At 41.0% G+C, this 19,083-nt stretch overlaps 1 protein-coding gene across 1 annotated transcript; it reads right to left on the minus strand.

Moving 5' to 3' along the window:
* Positions 1 to 255: 255 nt before the first annotated feature.
* cip2a (cellular inhibitor of PP2A) lies at positions 256 to 17,543 on the minus strand. Its single transcript, XM_063484513.1, has 22 exons — positions 17,472 to 17,543; positions 17,115 to 17,247; positions 16,749 to 16,896; positions 12,704 to 12,816; positions 11,875 to 11,969; positions 11,668 to 11,764; positions 11,303 to 11,425; positions 10,744 to 10,889; positions 10,592 to 10,667; positions 7,357 to 7,578; positions 7,035 to 7,197; positions 6,805 to 6,952; positions 5,061 to 5,160; positions 4,819 to 4,937; positions 4,547 to 4,727; positions 3,471 to 3,545; positions 3,124 to 3,234; positions 2,460 to 2,656; positions 1,860 to 1,973; positions 1,688 to 1,770; positions 1,225 to 1,364; positions 256 to 645 (listed from the first exon to the last, which is right to left on the minus strand). The coding sequence occupies exons 2-22, from the start codon at positions 17,214 to 17,216 to the stop codon at positions 499 to 501; spliced, it is 2,700 nt and encodes an 899-aa protein (XP_063340583.1). The 5' UTR covers positions 17,217 to 17,247; positions 17,472 to 17,543; the 3' UTR covers positions 256 to 498.
* Positions 17,544 to 19,083: the final 1,540 nt, after the last annotated feature.

Below are 19,083 nucleotides of genomic sequence, written 5' to 3' on the forward strand. Positions count from 1 at the left end.
GACGACTGGACCATCTCACTATCTGATCTGTTGGGAAGCCAGATAATATTCTGTTCACAATAATTATGAAAAAATACTGAACAAATCAGAAACATCTGCCTGAAAACATCCGTCAGCTCTATAAAAATGTAAATGATAATTAAGAATTTATTTCAAAAAGCAGGCGGAGGCCTTTAAGTGTATTTCCTTTATTGTTTTGCTGATGGCTTCAGTTCATTTTAGTTACATTTTAAAATATTTTTTAAAGAATAATTTACAAAAACGATCTAGTCAGCAGAGACATTCAGGATGTACACACATATCTATCATTTATTTACCAAATAAAAACACAGAGACAGAAAAACTAACATATTTTAACATATAAGTTGTGTTTAATACAGTTCATTAAGTGTTTTCTATAAAAAGTTTCCTGAAGGTTTAAAGCTCAAGCTTATAGTCTTGAAAGTTGATGGGGATGTTTTTAAAATCTGATTTTCCTCGGTGCAGCTCGGTCGCTGCTCAGAGCGACAGGTTGACGTCGCTCTTCATCTTGCCGCTGCTGAGGCTGTGGATCATGGCGATCATCGCAGAGTGTTTGTTCAACTCGTCCTCCTTCTGCTTCAGCTTCGTCTCCAGCTGACTCTTCTGCAGCTCCAGAGACGACGCCTGGAAAACAGAAAATGTTCTACATCAAGAAACCAGCCTGGGTTTATCTCCTGTATGCTGCCTGATCATCGACTTAAACCGTGACAAGCTTGGATTCGTCTGTGGACAGAAGCTTTGGGACAGGCTGCAGGAATCTGTTTTTGACTCCGTCTCACGCCTCCATGGTTACAAGCTCTTCAATTTTGGGATTTTTTTTTTAAGATCTGAATCTAAAAGGCTGTTTTATTTTATTTTATTAAGTTTATTAAGTTGTCAAAAAGGCGTTTCACTTTATGTGAATTTGGACATTTTGTTTTCCCTTTTTGGAGGATTTTAGTTTCTTTCTTTGTGTTTCTTTGTTCATTTTCCAAGCATCGTTTGTTTCTTATCAGCATCTCTTCACACAAGTGAAAACAGAGAACGACGTTTCTGTCAATTGTCCATCAAATTACAGGTGCATACATGAGCTAAAATTAAGGCATCAAATAAAAGAAAAAGAAGCCCAACAAAATACTTTACATGTTAAGGAAACAAAGGTATTAAGCTGCAGGTGTAGCTTGGTGCAAACGTGTCATGTTTGATCGGCACTCCTTTTGTTACCTTGATGCTGGCGTCTTTCCGGGCCTGCTCTGTTTTGTTGAGTTCTTTCCTTAAAACATCCACCGTCTCCTCCAGGTCTCTCCTCTCCTGCTCCTTTTCCTTCATCTTCTCCTCCTCAGCCCGGAGTTCAGCACGCAGACCTGACAGGAACAAAACAAAGTGCTCCCTGAGGCTCATGGATAGGTTACAAATCCTTTAAGTTGTTTTTAATCTCAGCGCTGATAAAAACATATCGTATAATCTTGACTTCATCAGTCAGAGGTGGTTTTAGACAAACATTTGCCTCTGCAGGCGACAATAAAAATGTTCCTCTAATAAACAAATAAAATTTACACATATTTTCTCACATCTCTGATGAATGAAGAGTCTTGGGATCAGATTTCAGGGGGGAAAGGTCCTTTCCCATATTTAGGATACACACATTTGTATGAGTCTGTTACTGTGAAATTAACTGAAGACCAACCTGAGATTTCACCGTTTTTCTTCTGTAGATCTGAATTAAGCGATCTGATCTCCTCTTCTCTCTCCTCCAACAATGACACCGTCCTAACAAAAAGCAACGAGCGTCAGAAACCTCGTCTTCAGGTCAAAGGACCCAAGTGTTGCACGTGTGTGTGTGTGTGTGTGTGGCACACTTGTTTTGCTGCAGCTGGAGGGCTTCGTGGTTCTTCTTCAGGGTGTCGGTCTGTTTGGTGAGAGAAACATGAGCCGCCTGCACCTCCTTCAGCAGCCGCTCCGTCTCATTGAACCTGCAGAGCAGAACTGTCACACATCTGCACGTCCCAATAAACCAGCCCAAAGTTTCATTTCTACAGCCTGAACTTTGAAATAAAGTCTTATTATACACGTATTATAAGATCATTTCTCTCAGGTGGAAACAAAACAGGACAGTACTGGTTAAATCTGCAGCAGTGATCACAGATTGAAACCAAGCTTGTGGATTTTAAAAGTGAGAACTAAAAAAAGGAACAGAAAAAAGAGACTTTGGTGGTTAAGAAGTCAAAACACGTTTGACCCCAGTGTCTGTAACGTCAGCAAAACACAAAAAAGTGTTTTTCCTCTTCTTACTGGCATTAAGAAGAAATAGTGCAGATTGAACTGTGTTGGCTCAGAGAGCGAAGTGTGAGGAGAAAAACCTTCACTGTTTAACTACAGCTGTTATTAAAAATAAGAGCTAAACAAATAAACAAACAAATAAATAAATCCCACCGTGGTTTCACCAAAGTGCCTCTGACCTGTTGAGCAGGGTGTTGTAGGCTCCTTTCAGGGCCTGGTGCTCCTCAGAGTCCTGCTGTAGCCTGGAGTTGTGCTGCAGCAGCTCCTCCATGTCAGCTTTGGAGCGCTCCACCTCCAGCACCTGGCCGCTCAGCTCCACCTTCAGCTCCTCGCGCCGCCGCTCGGCGTCCTTCAGCAGACCGCCCAGCTTACGAGCCTGTGGGCAGAACACGGGGCAAAATAACACATACAGGAAAAGTGGATTTGACTAAAAACAGCGAGCATCAGTGATTACATTTCTAAGCAAAGATGAACTTTTCCATGGCGTGATTTAATTTAATGACTGTATGACACTAAACTGACACTGCTTCACATTTAACATCATAAAATCAGAAAAGCATTTGGCACGGACAGCGTGACGCAGTGCATCTGCAAACTACAACCTGGGACTGCATTAAACGTCGTAATTAAACGTATTTATTAACTATTAATCTTATAGCACAAAACGTGAAAAAAAAAAAAACAGGAAAAACAAAGTTCAAATAGCTCGTTATGATGTTTTTTTAATGTTTTAACATCACAAAAAAGATAAAACACCTGATCCTCACGTTTAAGAGGCTGGCACTGCAAACACTGAATTATCAAAATCTAAAGGAAAGAATAAAAACAATCACAACATGTTACCTCAGCCTCAGCCTGAGCTCTCTGAAAGCGATACTGAGCGAGGAGACGGTCGGCCCGAGAAAGAGCCAGAGCCTTCGCTTCCAACAAGTCCTGCAGACGGCTCTCCTTAGACTGAGGAGGAGACACACAGAAACCTTCATCAGATACAGAAATGCTAAAATCCAGATAAAGTCTGAATGCTTCTGCAGAGGCTTTAGTGTTACATCAACAAATAACTCTCAAGTAGTAAAAATCAGACTTAAAAACAAACTGCAAACATATGACAGATTTTTAAAATGAACTGCGTGCTTACTCGTCTGCAACATTACAACAGTGTTCATCACTTTTCTTAGGCCTGATGTACTCACCGCGTACGCGACCAGCTTCTGTTCATACACGTCGATGATCTCGGACACGTGCGAGTCTTTGACCTGCTCCTGCAGCTGCAAGCATCAGACAGACTTCAGTGGAAACTTCGACGGGAAGATTGAAAACGTTTATAACACAGTTTTGTTTGTCTGGAAATGTTGCTGACACTGTTTCCAGGGGTTACACCAAATTTTCCCAAACTTTAAATAATTAAATATTTCTTTGTGAAACAGTTTCCGAGGCCCCGACGACTTTAAATTATCCAGGGAATAAAGAAAAGTGGAAAATAATATCAGAATCTAATATTTTAGTGATTTTACTTCTGTACATTATAAAACTGCACTGTGTGTGCACAGCCTGTAGCTACATTATAAAATTTGATAAATCACGTTTGTTTCTGTAATTTAAGACGTTTCATTTGTTAGCAGAAGTCCAAGCAACGTTTTATCGTTTTGACCCACAAAAATCAAGCAAAAACATTTTGGTCCTTAAAATATTTCAAAGTAAAAGTTAAACATGGATGCAGGACACGCATGTGGTTGGGTGCCACGACATTTTAGAGAAGCCGTAATCTGCAGAGCCTTTAAAAGGTGAATTAGTTTCATTCATTTTTATTTGTATCAACTGATTTTAATTTTGGACATTTAAACAACTTATGCAAGAACTTATGGTTTCTGAAGAATCTGCATATTAAAATTAAAATAAATAAAATAAAAGCCTAAACAGGTCACTGCTAGCCTGGTGGTGTTCTTGAATCATTTACATTACCTAATAGTTAATTTGAGGATGTAATTTAATTTGTATTTGTTTAAGTGCACCACAAGATGGCGTCTTCCCCCTTTGGTTGTGTTGATCTGACTGATCCTCATCATGAGTGACTAATGAACGCAGGACTTCACACTGTGAGCCAACCCGTAGAAGCAAATCACCTGAAGATCAAATCTGTTTGAATGAAAGAGGAAAATGCTTCATCTTGGTCTTATGTTCTGATCACAGCTGTTTTTCAAAGTTTGCCTCCCCCATGGAAAATGTTCACGTTTGAAAAGTCGCAGAGAAACACTCTTGCATACTCCACCTCCAGCCCAGTCTGAATCTTCTCCACCAGACTGTGGACACTTTTGCTGGAAACACTGGAAGAGTCCAGCGTGCTGGTGTTTGTCCTGAGAGGCGGGACTTCCTGCACTGCCACACGCTTCACGGACAGCTCGGCCTCTCGCTGGCGATAAGCGTTGTTGGCGGCGATGCTTTCTCCCAGACTTGAGAAAAAGAAAAGACATTTTGTCCACGATTCACAGAACTATTAAATATTTCTGGATAAAAATGTGTAGTTTGGATCATGAGACTCACACGAACGAGGGGAAGTCTGGGAGGGGAGTGGCTTCAAACAGCAGAGAGAGTCCGGTCTGCACACGGTCTCTGTGGTGGGACGTGAGGGCCAGAGAGAGCGGCGTCACTATCCTCTGGTCCTGAGGGATAAAACAGAGAGATTAATGGCCCGTTTCAACTGAACACAAAATCCTGCGTCTACTAAAAACATGCAGTCAGTGAGAATGTACGGAAGGTAAATAATGTCAGCCTGTATGTAATACCTGCAGCATCCTGTAGAAGCTGGTCTCCATGTCCTTCACATGCTGTCTCAGTTTGCTCATCAACTCCAGAGTCTTCAGCAGAGCTTCTGCACACACCTGACTGAAACCACACACACACTTTAATATATTAAAATACCTCAAAAGTAGTTAGAAAAGTTTCATCAGCTAAATTAACTCAAAATAATAACATAACATTATCTCTATGAGTTCTTTCATTCATCATGAAAAGCTGATTTAAAGTTGTTTCAGGATCAGGGTGACAGCTGACTTTTCAAACTTGATACATTTTTGCCTGAATGTTATTTGCAGCTCTGTGGGAGGGAAGCATTTTAAGGCCTTTCTAAGTATATAAGTGGGTAAACGCCTTCGCTTAAATCCTGTTATCAATAGTAACAATACTAAGTATAGAGCGATGCATTTCAGATGTGTCTGTTAAGTCACAGCTGAAACACATCTATACTGGTGGTGTAAAGTAGCCCGTGTCAGTTCTTCTTTTGATGCACAGACTGCAGCTCTCTGAACGTCGTCTGTGCAGTCTGCACGCCAGCTGCAGTGTCTGCAAGTGTGTTATCCTTTTAAAAGGGCCTCATTACAATAGTTTCAGTGTTAGGTTTAATATGTTATTGTATGGAGGACAGCCTTGAGTCTGTAGACATTCAATGACTCAATAAACACGTGCACCAAAGCCTCATCAGCTAAGTTATGATACCAAACTGTACCAGATTAACAAGCAGTAAAACGGAGGATATTTCCCGTTTTTATATTTTAATTTGTTTTTCCAGTTCCTAAAATCGTTTCAGTTAGCTTAAACTTTTCTCAAAAGTCTTGTTTGTTGTATTTTTATTTGAATTAACTCAAATGTTTTTTCATATGTAGTTTCAGTTTTTAGTCTAGTTTTAGTTAATTACATAGTGGATTACTTAGCGGATGTCTCTGTAGAAGTGAAGTGAATGACTGTAGCAAGTCTGCAAAGCTTTTTAAAAATAAAATTAAAGTTGATACAGCATTTAGTGGATTGCTTTCCTTATCTGTTATGTAGATCAGTGCTGTGTCTCTCATGTTTACACTTGCTTGTTGGGCATCATGTTAGCATTAGCCAGCTTATCCCAGCAGAGGATTCACCTGGGCTGCTGACATCTTTGGTCCAGCGTGTAGTTTTCACTACTGCTCGTGGGCTGTGTTGATGGTTGGTTGGTGTTTTTCTCTACATATCAGAGCCAGTGGGTGAAGTTTCATAACAACCACCAACAGTGACCAATAAATGGAGCATGGCTGACTTGGCTCAGCACGGCTGTTTTAGGGGATTTTCTGAAATCTTTTCCCTCCATAATGACATTTGATGATCTCCACTGCACCTTTACTGACGAGGTTTGACACGTCAGTATATATCAAAAAGATGCAGTTTGACAACACTAAGAATCATTTTCGGGTAGCTGCATGGGCAGAGACCACCCTCACTAACTTCTGATGCAAACACCTGAAATATGGCAGAAACCACTCAGTTCAGAAAAGAGCTTCAAGTATTACTCATGGTAGACTTTCAAGGGGAAAAGAGTTAAAGATTTTTAGGGACAATGTAAGTACAAAGCACTGATCACATAAAGCAGTGCAGCTGTATTTTGCATTAATAATGCACTGTCTGGAAATCCCACTGCTTTTCTAGCATCTCTAAAAATCACGTGAGCCCAGAAAAACCTGAGCTTGATGTGTTGTATAACGAAACGTCGTCAGAGCTTTCACTCACCTGAGATCATCGTCAGAGCTGGGAGGCAGACAGCTGAGTGGATTGCTGCTATGACAACACGAGAGGAGCGCTTCAACCTGTGAGAGGCACAGCTGAGCGCTTATCTGGCAGGACACCAAGGATCTGGTGGCATCCTCGGTGCACAGGAGTGGGAGAGTTAAGGCTTCGAAGGAATCAGACATGTGCAGATACAGACAGACTCCAGGGCGGCAGGGTCACGTGAAGGATATTTAGCAGCAGGCTGGTGACGTAGCTGATGCGGAGACAGTGTTTTCTCAGGTGAGCATCTCCCTGTGAGAGATTGAGGCCTTTCAGCAGCCCTAAAAGTGTCGGAAGCAACATTTCCACAAAGCTCAGTGTAGAATCAGGGATACTCTCTGCTCCCAGCGTCTCCTGGATGGAGAGGACAGGAAGAGAAGTGGGTGGACAGCTAACAAATTTAATTTTAATCACAACTACGGCTTCCAGGTAATCAGAAGAAAAGTATTAAAGCTACAGACAGGTTCTGCCACTGTCAGACCGCTCCCCTGTATCCCAGTGGGGCTACCGTACCTCCAGTAGCTCGCTCAACAGCTGCAGGACCTGCAGAGAGCAAGATTCGCCACCCTCCACGGGCGAGCTCAGCCACTGCACCAGTGCCAGCCCACACTGCGCCTTGCGTCCACCGTCCCGTCCTGCGGCTCTGAGTTTAGGTGCCGCTGGTTTGAAAACCACCTCACACAGGAGTGAGCGCAGACCTGAGACACTGCACATGGCAAGGAGAAGCTCCAACACCTGCAAACCACACACACGACACACACATCAAGATGAAGGTTTGTAGCAGCTGAGCATGACCTTACAAAGGCTTTCCTTCCCCTTTATCCAAAAATAGGCTGCAGAAAGAGGCAAGTGTGCAATTATACAGTAAAACTCAAGGTGGGCCGATAATGCTTTTCCTTATTTTCTGTCTTATATGTTAGAATGGTGAATGCTGATTAAGAGTAGGAATAGTCTGATCATAGTCACAGTAGATAGCAGAAGCATCTTCATGCCCCTTGATGCTTACAATCTTTAGATAAACTTCGGAGAAAAACACCCAAATTTCAACATAACCTGTGATCGTGGCTCAAGAGTTGGGAGTTCGCTTTGTAATCGGAAGGTTGCCGGTTCGAGCCCCGGCTCCAACAGTCTCGGTCGTTGTGTCCTTGGGCAAGACACTTCACCCGTTGCCTACTGGTGGTGGTCAGAGGGCCCGGTGGCGCCAGTGTCCGGCAGCCTCGCCTCTGTCAGTGCGCCCCAGGGTGGCTGTGGCTACAATGTAGCTTGCCATCACCAGTGTGTGAATGGGTGGATGACGGGATGTGTAAAGCGCTTTGGGGTAAAGCGCTTTACAAATACAGGCCATTTACCATAATACGAGCAGCAGCTTCAAGCTTATTATAATCACCGAATTGGCTAAAAATCTAATAAAACTGTAACAAACATCTGATACTTTTCTGTTTTGTACCACTGAAACTTAAATATCTATTTATTTATTGATAAATTGTGAACTGACGAATCTATATATAACAAAATTTTTGCAACATCATTATCATCATTATTAATATTATTATGCCATATTTGTATATTTATGTTAGTATGTATATAAAAAGTATATATTAAAAAAAAATCTGTTGCCGTTGCTTTTGTGACGCATGTCACGTTACACATTGTGACGGTTTCACTCCTGATATTTTAACCCAAACCATGATGAGTTCCTAAACCTCTCGTGCATTATTAGTTCCTGAGCATCATGGAAAAGGTAGCGAAAGCAAAACATGAAAGATGAAAGCAAAACTGAACGAGTTCGGTCTTGTGATATAAAACCATCGACCAAATAATAACCAACAAATGTCCAACAGCTTTTCAGCTGATGTCCAAAAAAAAAAAAAGGTTTGCAAACCAGCTATGAACCAGTTAAACAATATAATTGTATTGCTTGTTAATATTAAAACTATTAACTACAGTTTTTACAGCGTTTCATTTTTCACTTCAAACATCAAAGGTAAAGTGCAACCAAAATGCCATGAAGCCCCTGCTCTGCTTCCTCTCGTGCTCGCGGTTTTGGTTATTTTACAGCATCACTTTTTCATTTCAAGGAAACACACTGAGTGACTTTAAAATCAACAGTTTCCTAAATTTAAAAATCAATTTTAGTTTCTGTTTAAACTCCTGAGCAAACCTGAGTGCTGAAACAGCAGCTCTCCCTCTGTGAACCTCAGCGTTTACTGGATCGATCGTTCTTCCGGTCAAACCTCAAAGATCTTCATTGTCAGCCGAGTTTAGAACTTTGAAACCATGATTCATACAAGTGTGGTGTGTGTTGTCAAATTGATAATAATCGATTAAGTAACAGGATATGAAATACTTCTGTATTATTAACAAGCAGTAAGAAATATTTAAAAGAATTATTTGTCTAAAAAAAAAAAAAAAAACATTTGTATTTACGTCAGAAATTAATTTTATTGTTTTATATATTTTTAAATATATTAATTTTATGTGTTAAAGTGCAGAACTGAATGAGTGAGTTTGTGTCTGTAAGCCTTGAAAGGAGAATGTGGTGGCTGCACTGAACAGACGTGAGCATATCCTGAAGTTTGCTCCGTGATTTGCTTTTGTGCTGCTTAAAACAGACGTCTCAGAGCCATAAAGACAAAACTAAGACTAAAGTACAGCTTTCTATCCCTCAGCCATGCTGAATGCTCTCCTCTTGTTATGATTTGCATCAAAGTAGGTGAAACGGATCCACCCAGGCTTCTGCTTCTTACCTGGACATGCTCATATCCCTGAAGTTTAACTGAGTGCTACCTTTTGTTTGAGCAGTATTTGCTTGTTTGCCTTCATGTGCATATGAACTTGAGTGACATCCCATTCTTAATTCATAGGGTCGGCCTTCTATCAGGTTGAGGTCAGGACTCTGTGCAAGCCAGTCAAATTCTTCCACATCAAACTCACTCATCTATGTCTTTATGTACCTTGTTTGGGCACTGGTGCACAGCCATGTTGGAACACAGAGAGATGATCTCCAAAATGTTCCCACAAAGTTGTGATCATGAAATTGTCCAAAATGTTTTGGTATCCTTGAGCTGCTTTCAGTGGAACGACGAGCCCGAGCACAACTCCTGAAAAACAACCCCACACCATAATCCCCCCTCCACCAACGTCTCTCCAGGGAACACATCTCACCACTCTAGAGTCCAGTGGCGCCATGCTTTACATCACTGCATTTAACTGCACTTTGCGTTGCGCTTGGTGATGTAAGGCTTGGACGCAGCTGCTCAGCATGGAAGCCCAATCCATGAAGCTCTCTATGCGCTGCCTCTGAGCTAATCTGAAGACCAGGTGAAGTTTGGAAGTCTGTAGTGATCTCTGTGCACTGCTCCTCAGCAGACGCTGACCCCGCCCTGTGATTTTACGTGGCCTACCACTTTGTTGCTGAGTTGCTGTCACACCCAATCGCTTCCACTTTGTGATAATACCACTAACAGCTGACTGTGGAATATTTAGTAGCGAGGAAGTCACATGGCTGGACTTGTTGCACAGTTTGCACCTCATCACGGACCACACTGGAATTTACTGTCTAAGAGCGACCCACTTTGTTGCTTTATTATTATTTTTTTTAAGTCTCTGTTACCACAAAAAGGTCAGTGTTGACGTCAGCTGCATCACGTCTGATGCAAACTGTGTCACGCGTGATGGTTTCAGGGAATACTGGGAACTTACAGAGTTAAGCACAGCTGTGTGTTTTATCATATTTGTCGTCTCTCACCTTGGCTGCAGGGTCTGGGTCTTTTGAATGCAGCAGTCCTAACACTTGAGACACACATGCCGAGAAGTGGGGATACCTGGAAATGGACAAAAGGCTTTCAGCAGAGTTTTATAGCAGCTATTCAGGAAAAGAGCTCTGAATTATCTGCATACCTTGTTAGGTAATCGGCTATTTTGGGGTTCTTTAACAAATCAACCAAAAGGTCGACTGAGTATTTTCTCGTCAGAGTACCATCACCGTTCACGATGATGTTGAACACAACCTGGAACGTTTGATGGATGTTCTTTGCATCAAAGAGCTACGAGGAAATCCCAGAGATTAGAGACAGGATATTATGTGAATCAGCATGAATGTTGTTTACTGTTCAACTGATAAAAACGAGAAGAGAAAATAGGAACAAAGTAAAAAAGGAACAATTGTTTCTGCTGTTAAGAAAAAAAATCGAGTCATGGCAGAGACCTGCAGAAGTCTTGAGTCTCATTTGATGACATTTTGTCAGATTGCCTTGTAATTTTTTTAAAAAGTGTTTTTTTTTCGTAAAAGTTCTCCAGGTTTTATTTTTTGAGTTCTTTCAAAGTTTTCTTATTTTGGGGCGTTAGCTGCTTTTTCTCATTTCCAGTCCAGTCTGTGCACCTGAACATTTTCAGAAAGATTTCTTTGTTTCTTCTTTAGACACTTTGTTAAACGCAGATCACAGCAGAGTTCACCTACCTTCTCTCCAACCTTCTCATTCAGGGTGAGGCTGGCCAGTATAGACAACGTGAAGACCACCACAGTCAGGCTGTTGTGAGCCAGAAAGTTGATCACTGTGCGATAAAACTGCTTCAAGTTGTCCTTCAAAACAACATAACCAGTTTCATTCATACTGGTCACCAACAATAAATGCATGTGGCCCAAAAAATTAAATAGTGCATCTCAAAAACATTACAGTATCCTATTATTGATTATATGTATTGTGAAATATTTAAAGGCCTTTTTTGGTTTAATTTTGATGATTGTGGTTTACAGCTCATGAATTTCTCGGGCCTCTAATTCTTAGAACTCTTCCTCTTGTATGTGAATCAGCAAAAACTCACCAGAGACTTGATGTAGATCTGCACGGAGATGTTGTCGCGACAGAGATTGGCCAAGAGGCCGAGACATGACATGGCAACGTCTTCATTTTGAGATTGGCTGTGGTGAAAGACCGTTGGTAATCTCGTTAATTGAAACATAATTGAATCAAAACATAAAGAGCAGTAATTCAGTATAACATAAAGGCAGAGATGAGATGTGTTTCTCACATGTTGGTCATGAGAAAAGTGATGAGCTCGTGGATGCAGCTGGCGGACTGGAACATGCGAGTGTTGTAGGTCAGCTTCTGCAGCACCTGGAGGCACTGAAATACAGAGCAACACAACACAGACGACAAAGACAGTTTTAGAGAAAGACTCAAAGCTAAAAGTCTGTCGAGTAGATAGTACAGTCATAAATCTGCTTCAGTTAATTACTACATCTATATTAATAAAGCTTTGGTTTGACCACTATTGGAATAGTTTTGGGTTTTTCTGTACAGGCAGAAACTACCCTCACGAGCTCCTGATGCACACTCCGTTTGTTCTGCTCAGTACAGGAAAGGGCTTCAACGCTTAGTCCTTGTATGCCTTCAAGGGGTAAAGAGTTTCTGGTAAAACAATTCTCAATTTTACATTTTGCTCATGAAATATGCATTAACTTGTATAAATGTCAAGGACACCAAGAGCAGAAGCACCATGGCACTTTCTTTCTGCTAGTTCTGAAACGCTGCAGTGATTTTGGCACAGCACCAAAGCGTTAAAAAAAAACAACCAACCTTGTTAGATTTCTACATGACTTTATCTGGACAGTAGTTTTATTACACTTAATGAAAATTATGTCTTTGAATTTTTTCATCTACAATCTGACCTCCTATAGCTGACACACGACACCCGTGCTGTCACTGAACTGGCAGAGACATTTGTGCTCGCACAAGCTGACGGTAATGTTTAGAAGACTTCAGGGCTTCAGCTTGGGTGAAAACAGCTACGACATTTCCTGTAATTGCTTGAGTCTCACCCCCAGCTAGCAGCACACCGACTGTAATAGTGGGCTTACCTGCAGCACCAGAGGCTCCCCAGGTGTGTTGCTGTGACAGTGTATGACAGCAGCCAGGGTGCTGGTGAGGTTGTAGCTGCTGTGCAAAATCTCCCGGCTCTGATCGTCACAGGCTGTGAGGAATGAGTGTGTATGAAATCGTTAGTGTGTGAATTTTCTGTCTCAGAAATCATAAACATTCTTTTTTTAATTATTATTCTTACTACACTATACATTCTGTTTACTATTCTCTGCTTACTGATGCAGCAGTTTCCTGACCCAATATGATATGATTCTTTGGGAGACAATAATAACCCTAACTGATTATTTATGCATTCAAAGGTTAGCTTCCAGCACACTGTGAAAAGTTTGGCACACAAACAAATAGTTTGCTGTTATTATTGGAATTTTGTAAAAACAGTGGAAATCCACATACTGCACATATATTTGAGGCAGACACAATTTTACTCGGGCAGCCATACTTAGTGCTGTAAGGAGATGAGGTGAAAGAAGGCCTGACATTGAGAAAAGAAGGTGAAACCTCAGAGGAGGACATACCAGGGTCTGAGAAGCCTGTGCAGGGGTATATATATGTATAAGCTACATGTAGAATACCAGGCTGTGAACCATCCTTCTATGGTCTTAGCAGATTAAGGGAGACTTGTTGAATTATCTTTAAGAGAGGTCTCACTTTTCAGAGGGATTTATTCTTTCCCCCTTACCAGACACCATTTCTTAATTTGGACTCCCTTATATCGAAGAATCTGTCTGAACTGACTGAACTGGATAAAACCAGGGATGAGAACATCTGGATCCTAGATTACTGATTACCTGAAAAGGTTCTTATTTCCCTTCTAGGAATCATAATACTTAAACTTCAAAGCCCCAGATTACACACTGTCCATGCTCAGGCTTCTCAAAACATGGTATCTCATCTATAAAAGTTGATTCTGTTCATCTGGACGTAGCGTTTTGTGGGCGTTTTGATGGTATCTCATCCTTCCTGTTCTAATGTCTGGTCTTACAGCACTTGGTCTGACTCCCCTCCCCTCTGCCTCCTGCAGTATGGACATGAGTTAAACATGTGAGGTAGTAAGAACACTGTAGTAAAGGACACTGAATAAAAGTTTTGGTTTTGAATTGGAAAAAATTACTGTAGATTTCTGAAATCAAAGTTAAGACTTGTTTTAATTTTGAAAAAACAAAACAAAAACAAAACAAAAACAAAAAACACACACACACTTAAATGTACCTTATGGCCATAACAAGTGAAAGTTGCAGTTCCCATCTATATAATGGGCTCACATAGATGGTTAGACGCAGAGGTCTCAGACTCGGGTCCCCACCAAAGGTTTCAGGTTGATATATTTTCAAGCCAGTGGCACCATGTATTTCTATATATTATACCTGTATAATCAACAAGTGTCAAGAATTGTTCTGCTCCATAAAATAACACTGCATCACAGAAATACTTTGAAAGCATGGAACTACAATATTTTATGGCTCAAGAGTTGGGAGTTCGCCTTGTAATCGGAAGGTTGCCGGTTCGAGCCCCGGCTTGGACAGTCTCGGTCATTGTGTCCTTGGGCAAGACACTTCACCCGTTGCCTACTGGTGGTGGTCAGAGGGCCCGGTGGCGCCAGTGTCCGGCAGCCTCGCCTCTGTCAGTGCGCCCCAGGGTGGCTGTGGCTACAATGTAGCTTACCATCACCAGTGTGTGAATGTGTGCGTGAATGGGTGGATGACTGGATATGTAAAGCGCTTTGGGGTCCTTAGGAACTAGTAAAGCGCTATATAAATACAGGCCATTTACCATTTTTACCATTTATATAAAGCCGGAGATTTGATGTGTGAGCTTGAACCTGTAACAGTCTTTGTGGCAGTGAAAAACTCACTTTATATGACGTCCACACAGCTGTAAACAAAGTTACTGATGCTTTAGATTTTCTCATGACTTCTTCCACATTAGTTCACTTTGAATTTTAATTCCGCTCAGTTTAATTTCAGTTCCAGTTTTGCTCGTTTGAGTTCAGTTTTCAGTTTTAGTGTTTGGACTAAGGAGCTTGGAAAGAAAAGCATCTGGACTTCTTTAAGTTGCTTGAAGACGTTTCATCTCTCATCCGAGAAGCTTGAGATCCCTTCCCAGACACCTTAATGCCCACTCACACCCTTTGCCATCTGACCTCAGGAAATCACATAATAGGGTGGGGCTAGGTTTCACAATGAGCTCACCCGAAACCTTGGCTGATTGTGACCTACATCCGTTTTCACACCTTGACTCATGTGATTAGGTAGAGGATCATTAGGGGGTCCTTTTGTCCTTCTCGGGGGGTTACTCCCACAGGGCTTAAATCTGGGACTCTCCACCATTTGACCAAGGAACTGAACAAGCTTCTCGGATGAGAGGTGAAACGTCTTCAAGCAACTTAAAGAAGTCCAGACGCTTTTCTTTCCAAGCTCCATAGACTATGATGACTGAGAACCTTCACAGACTTCGTGTTTGGACCAGTTATACTATGAAAGGTTCTTGTCAACAGCTCAGGGAGGCTTTGCAATCGGATGTGAAGTGATTTTATGCAGAAGAGCATATCGGTCACAGATGTGCACATTTGACTTGTTTTTAAGGTTATTTCACCACAGCGGTAAATTTACATTGCTCGGCTATAACACAGGAAAAGTAATAAAACTTCAGACTGAATTAAAGAACATAAAGTCATCTGTGTGCCCATCTTCATTAGTTCCTACATGGTGCTTACATTTTCTCCTCTCTTTTTTATTCTTCCCTGTATGATAGTTCACCCCTCTGCCTCATTATCTGGTGAATTTTGAATTGTCCCTCTATTCTAGCATTAACCTCAAGAGTTACACATATATCTGAAGACTCAGGTGGAGGTAGGACTCATCCAGAGTAGAGCTGTTTTATTCCAAACTATTCAACCACATAGGAATCTTTGACAGTGTTGATGTGCAAAGAAGAACACAAGATGTTATTTACACTCTGATCCTAACCCGTCCCTGTGTTGAAGTTACACATTACTGGGTCACATGCATAAATTGACACATTGATCTTTTTTCTTTATGTCATGTAATGATCGGTATTTCAAGGTTAAAAAAAATGCACTGCATGCACACACACATGCCATATGTCTTCAGAGAAGTTGAGATCTGATGGCAAGTACTTTGTGTTCTTCTGCACATTGTACAGATCAGCTGTTACACACAGATGTCAGGTTTATACGGTGGGACAGTTTGTGGTAATACAGCTGTCTTCAGGATGAATCCTCCGCTCCACCCGAGTCTCAGACCTCAGGACCTCACAACAGTCCCTAACAAATTCTATCAGATAAGTTCACCCTTATAGAAAAATATATTGATTCATCTTCAGCCTCCTCTCATTTGTCACACGGCTTTCAGAGAGGGACATGTGTAAAACCTGCGTGTTCACTATATTATTTTTGTTATAGCATCACTGGCTTCAACAGACTCCCTCAACGGGTGTGCTCATTTCTGAGCCACTAATCTGTGATGCTCTTTGCAGATAATTATTGAAATGAACTGAATGCAAGAAATTAGTACACCGTTAGTAGATCACCCAAAGAATTTTCCGCTCCCATGGGATTGTTTTGTAAGACCATTGTCACATTAACTTGCTCGGCAGCTTTCAGTCACAAAACTGACACGGTGCCTCTTTGGTAAACCCCGCCAGCAGCTTTTTGATGCCTAAAGAAGGTTTTACAACACTTTTATAATGACAACCTGTGAATGTTTTAAATACTTTTGCTCTTGCAGAAACTACTCTGCTTACAATATAAACACAATAGTTTATGCCATTTAGATAAAACTACATCCCTATGACATGATTGCAAAGGCCCCTAATGCTTGTTGGGTTGACAGAAGCAATCACATAAAGACTAAAATCTGGGACTTTTCTGGAATTTCACATTTCTGTGAAAAAAGAAAGTTTTAGTTAACTATAATAAACTTGAATTCAAACTGCCAGAGCACTCAGGTGATGGTCCGTTACTGGTGCTGAAGTGTGTATAAAGTATGAAGAGGTGTTCTGTACCTAGCTGTGACAGCAGGGAGATGATGGAGCCCGTCAGGGTGGGGCTGGTGTTTGGGTTTCCAGCCAGCTCTACCAGCCCACTCACACACTCGCTGGGCAGAACCTGAGCTGAGGACAGCAGCTGCTCGCACTTTAGGCCTGAAAGCTTCTGCAAACACACGACATGTACGTAAACTACACAGGGATAGGATACACATATCCCTAACAGCATTTTGAGTTGTAATCACAGGCCAAATTATTACACAGCAAACCCCTACTTTGTATATTCTACTCCCAAACCACTGCTTGCCTCACGTGGTGCCTCATAAAGCCACTCAGGTGTGATTCTCCAGTTTGACGGATGTATAAACTGAACAGTTAGCTCACCTCCACCTGTTTTTGTAGCTGCGCTGCGTGCTGCTTTGTCCTGCTGTCTCTGTACTGCTGTATAGCCAGCAGCAGAGACTTCAGACAGGTCGTCACGTCCATCTTGTACAACAAAAACTGCACCGTAAGGAGACTTTGTCAAAGAGAGAGACAAGAGAGAAACTATTTAGTTTACAAGCTTTCAACCAACGTCCGTTTGACGTCTGCAGGCTAACACTAGCTAGCCAGCTTATCTTTCATTGTAATGACAACAGAAAATAAACTAATCATAAAAGCCTGAAACTGTGACTCGTGAGTTCAAAACATAAGATTAAATTACGATAAATATGATAAATGTAAATTCGATAAATAATATACCTGCGGTGCCTTTTCTTTTTTTTAGAGAAAAATCAACAACCGGCAACACGTCGACAACTTCCTCCCGCTTCAACTTCGAACGGGACGGGATTGTACCATGTACGAGAAAGGGGGAGACAATAAATGAAATCAATATTAACGACATTATAATTGATTATTTGGTGCCATATTTACACAATTTTTAAAAATGAAGAAGGGTTTTAAGAGCCATATTGAAACAATGCTTAGTAATTTAACGGTAATGGCTTAAAACAGATTAAGCTGTTGAAAATGCACACACTTATTACACGGACGAGACCATGTGAGAATACACGTAACAAGAGGGGGCGGAGCAACAATTACCCGTAGTAGTTCAACAGTGAAAGATAAATTAAATGAAATTAAATTATTAAATTTATTTAAATGTAATAAATTTACATTGAAACATGACTTTCAGAAATTTTTATTTTATTGAATTATTTATTTACAAATGTAATTGATTTTTACACACAAACCCCTGTAAGGTTTACTCTAAAAGAAATAACAGCAAACAGTTTCGTCCACAGTATACTTTTCACCAAAAAATAGAAACCAAAACAGTGTGTGTGTGTGTGTGTGTGTGTGTGTGTGTGTGTGTGTGTGTGTGTGTGTGTGGAGGGGGGGTGGGGGTGGGGGGGGGGATTCATCAATTTATTGAATCATTAGCAAGCATACAAGAAAATACAGCATATTTTCCTGTCATGATGTATACCCTTGTTAGAATAGCAACAAGAGTATACATCAGTTTTTTATATCACCACCTGTTTTCTTCAACGTGGTCTGAACTTTCTTAGGCAACCATTCTCATTATTTCTTTCAGTAGTCTTCAGTAGGATTGGGCTCTGGAGAGGCCAATCCACAACTGATAGTGCTCCAATGTATTTTCTATCCAGGTATGCTTTAACTGCATTGGCTGCAGTGTGTATGGGTTCATCATTGTGCTGAAAATGCCTCAAAACCAGTCTGTATTTTTCTATTTCCACAATTCCATTCATTTTGAAAAGACCAATATCCCTGGCTGAAATGGAGCCCCAAACCACAACAGAGCCTCCACTGTGTTTTACAGAAAGCTGTGGAAATTAATTATTGTAACTCTCTCCTCCTGAATCCTCCTCCTCCTAAATCTGGATTCAGCACTCCACGAGACCGTCTGCCACTGATTTTTCAGTCCAGTTCTTGTAGTATTTGTCATATCGCATCATTTGCTTCCTGTTTCCCTTCACCATACTCCTGGGTCTTCCAGTTTGATCATCATACACTAATGTGGCTTAATAAACAAACAAACAAAAACAAACATTAATCTGAAAATGATAAAGTACGAGTGACTGAAGATAAGTGGTAAAGTAGCCACTGAAATAAAAACAAAAGAAAAGCTGAAAGACCTTCAGAGACCCCGAAAACTACTGCTCAGACCGCTTTAAAAAATTACATTTGCATTTGCCTGGCTTCTTAGAAGCAGGCAAATAAATGATGCATGTTGTGTTATCATAATATGAGTCATTTGGTTAAACATACCAATTACAACACATCACTTTAATCTGGAAAGCAGTTCAAGAACTGTGACCAAATTCCACAGAAAGAAAGAAACAAATAG

This window comes from Pelmatolapia mariae, linkage group LG9, assembly GCF_036321145.2.
Source record: "Pelmatolapia mariae isolate MD_Pm_ZW linkage group LG9, Pm_UMD_F_2, whole genome shotgun sequence".
NCBI classification, from domain to species: Eukaryota; Metazoa; Chordata; class Actinopteri; order Cichliformes; family Cichlidae; genus Pelmatolapia; species Pelmatolapia mariae.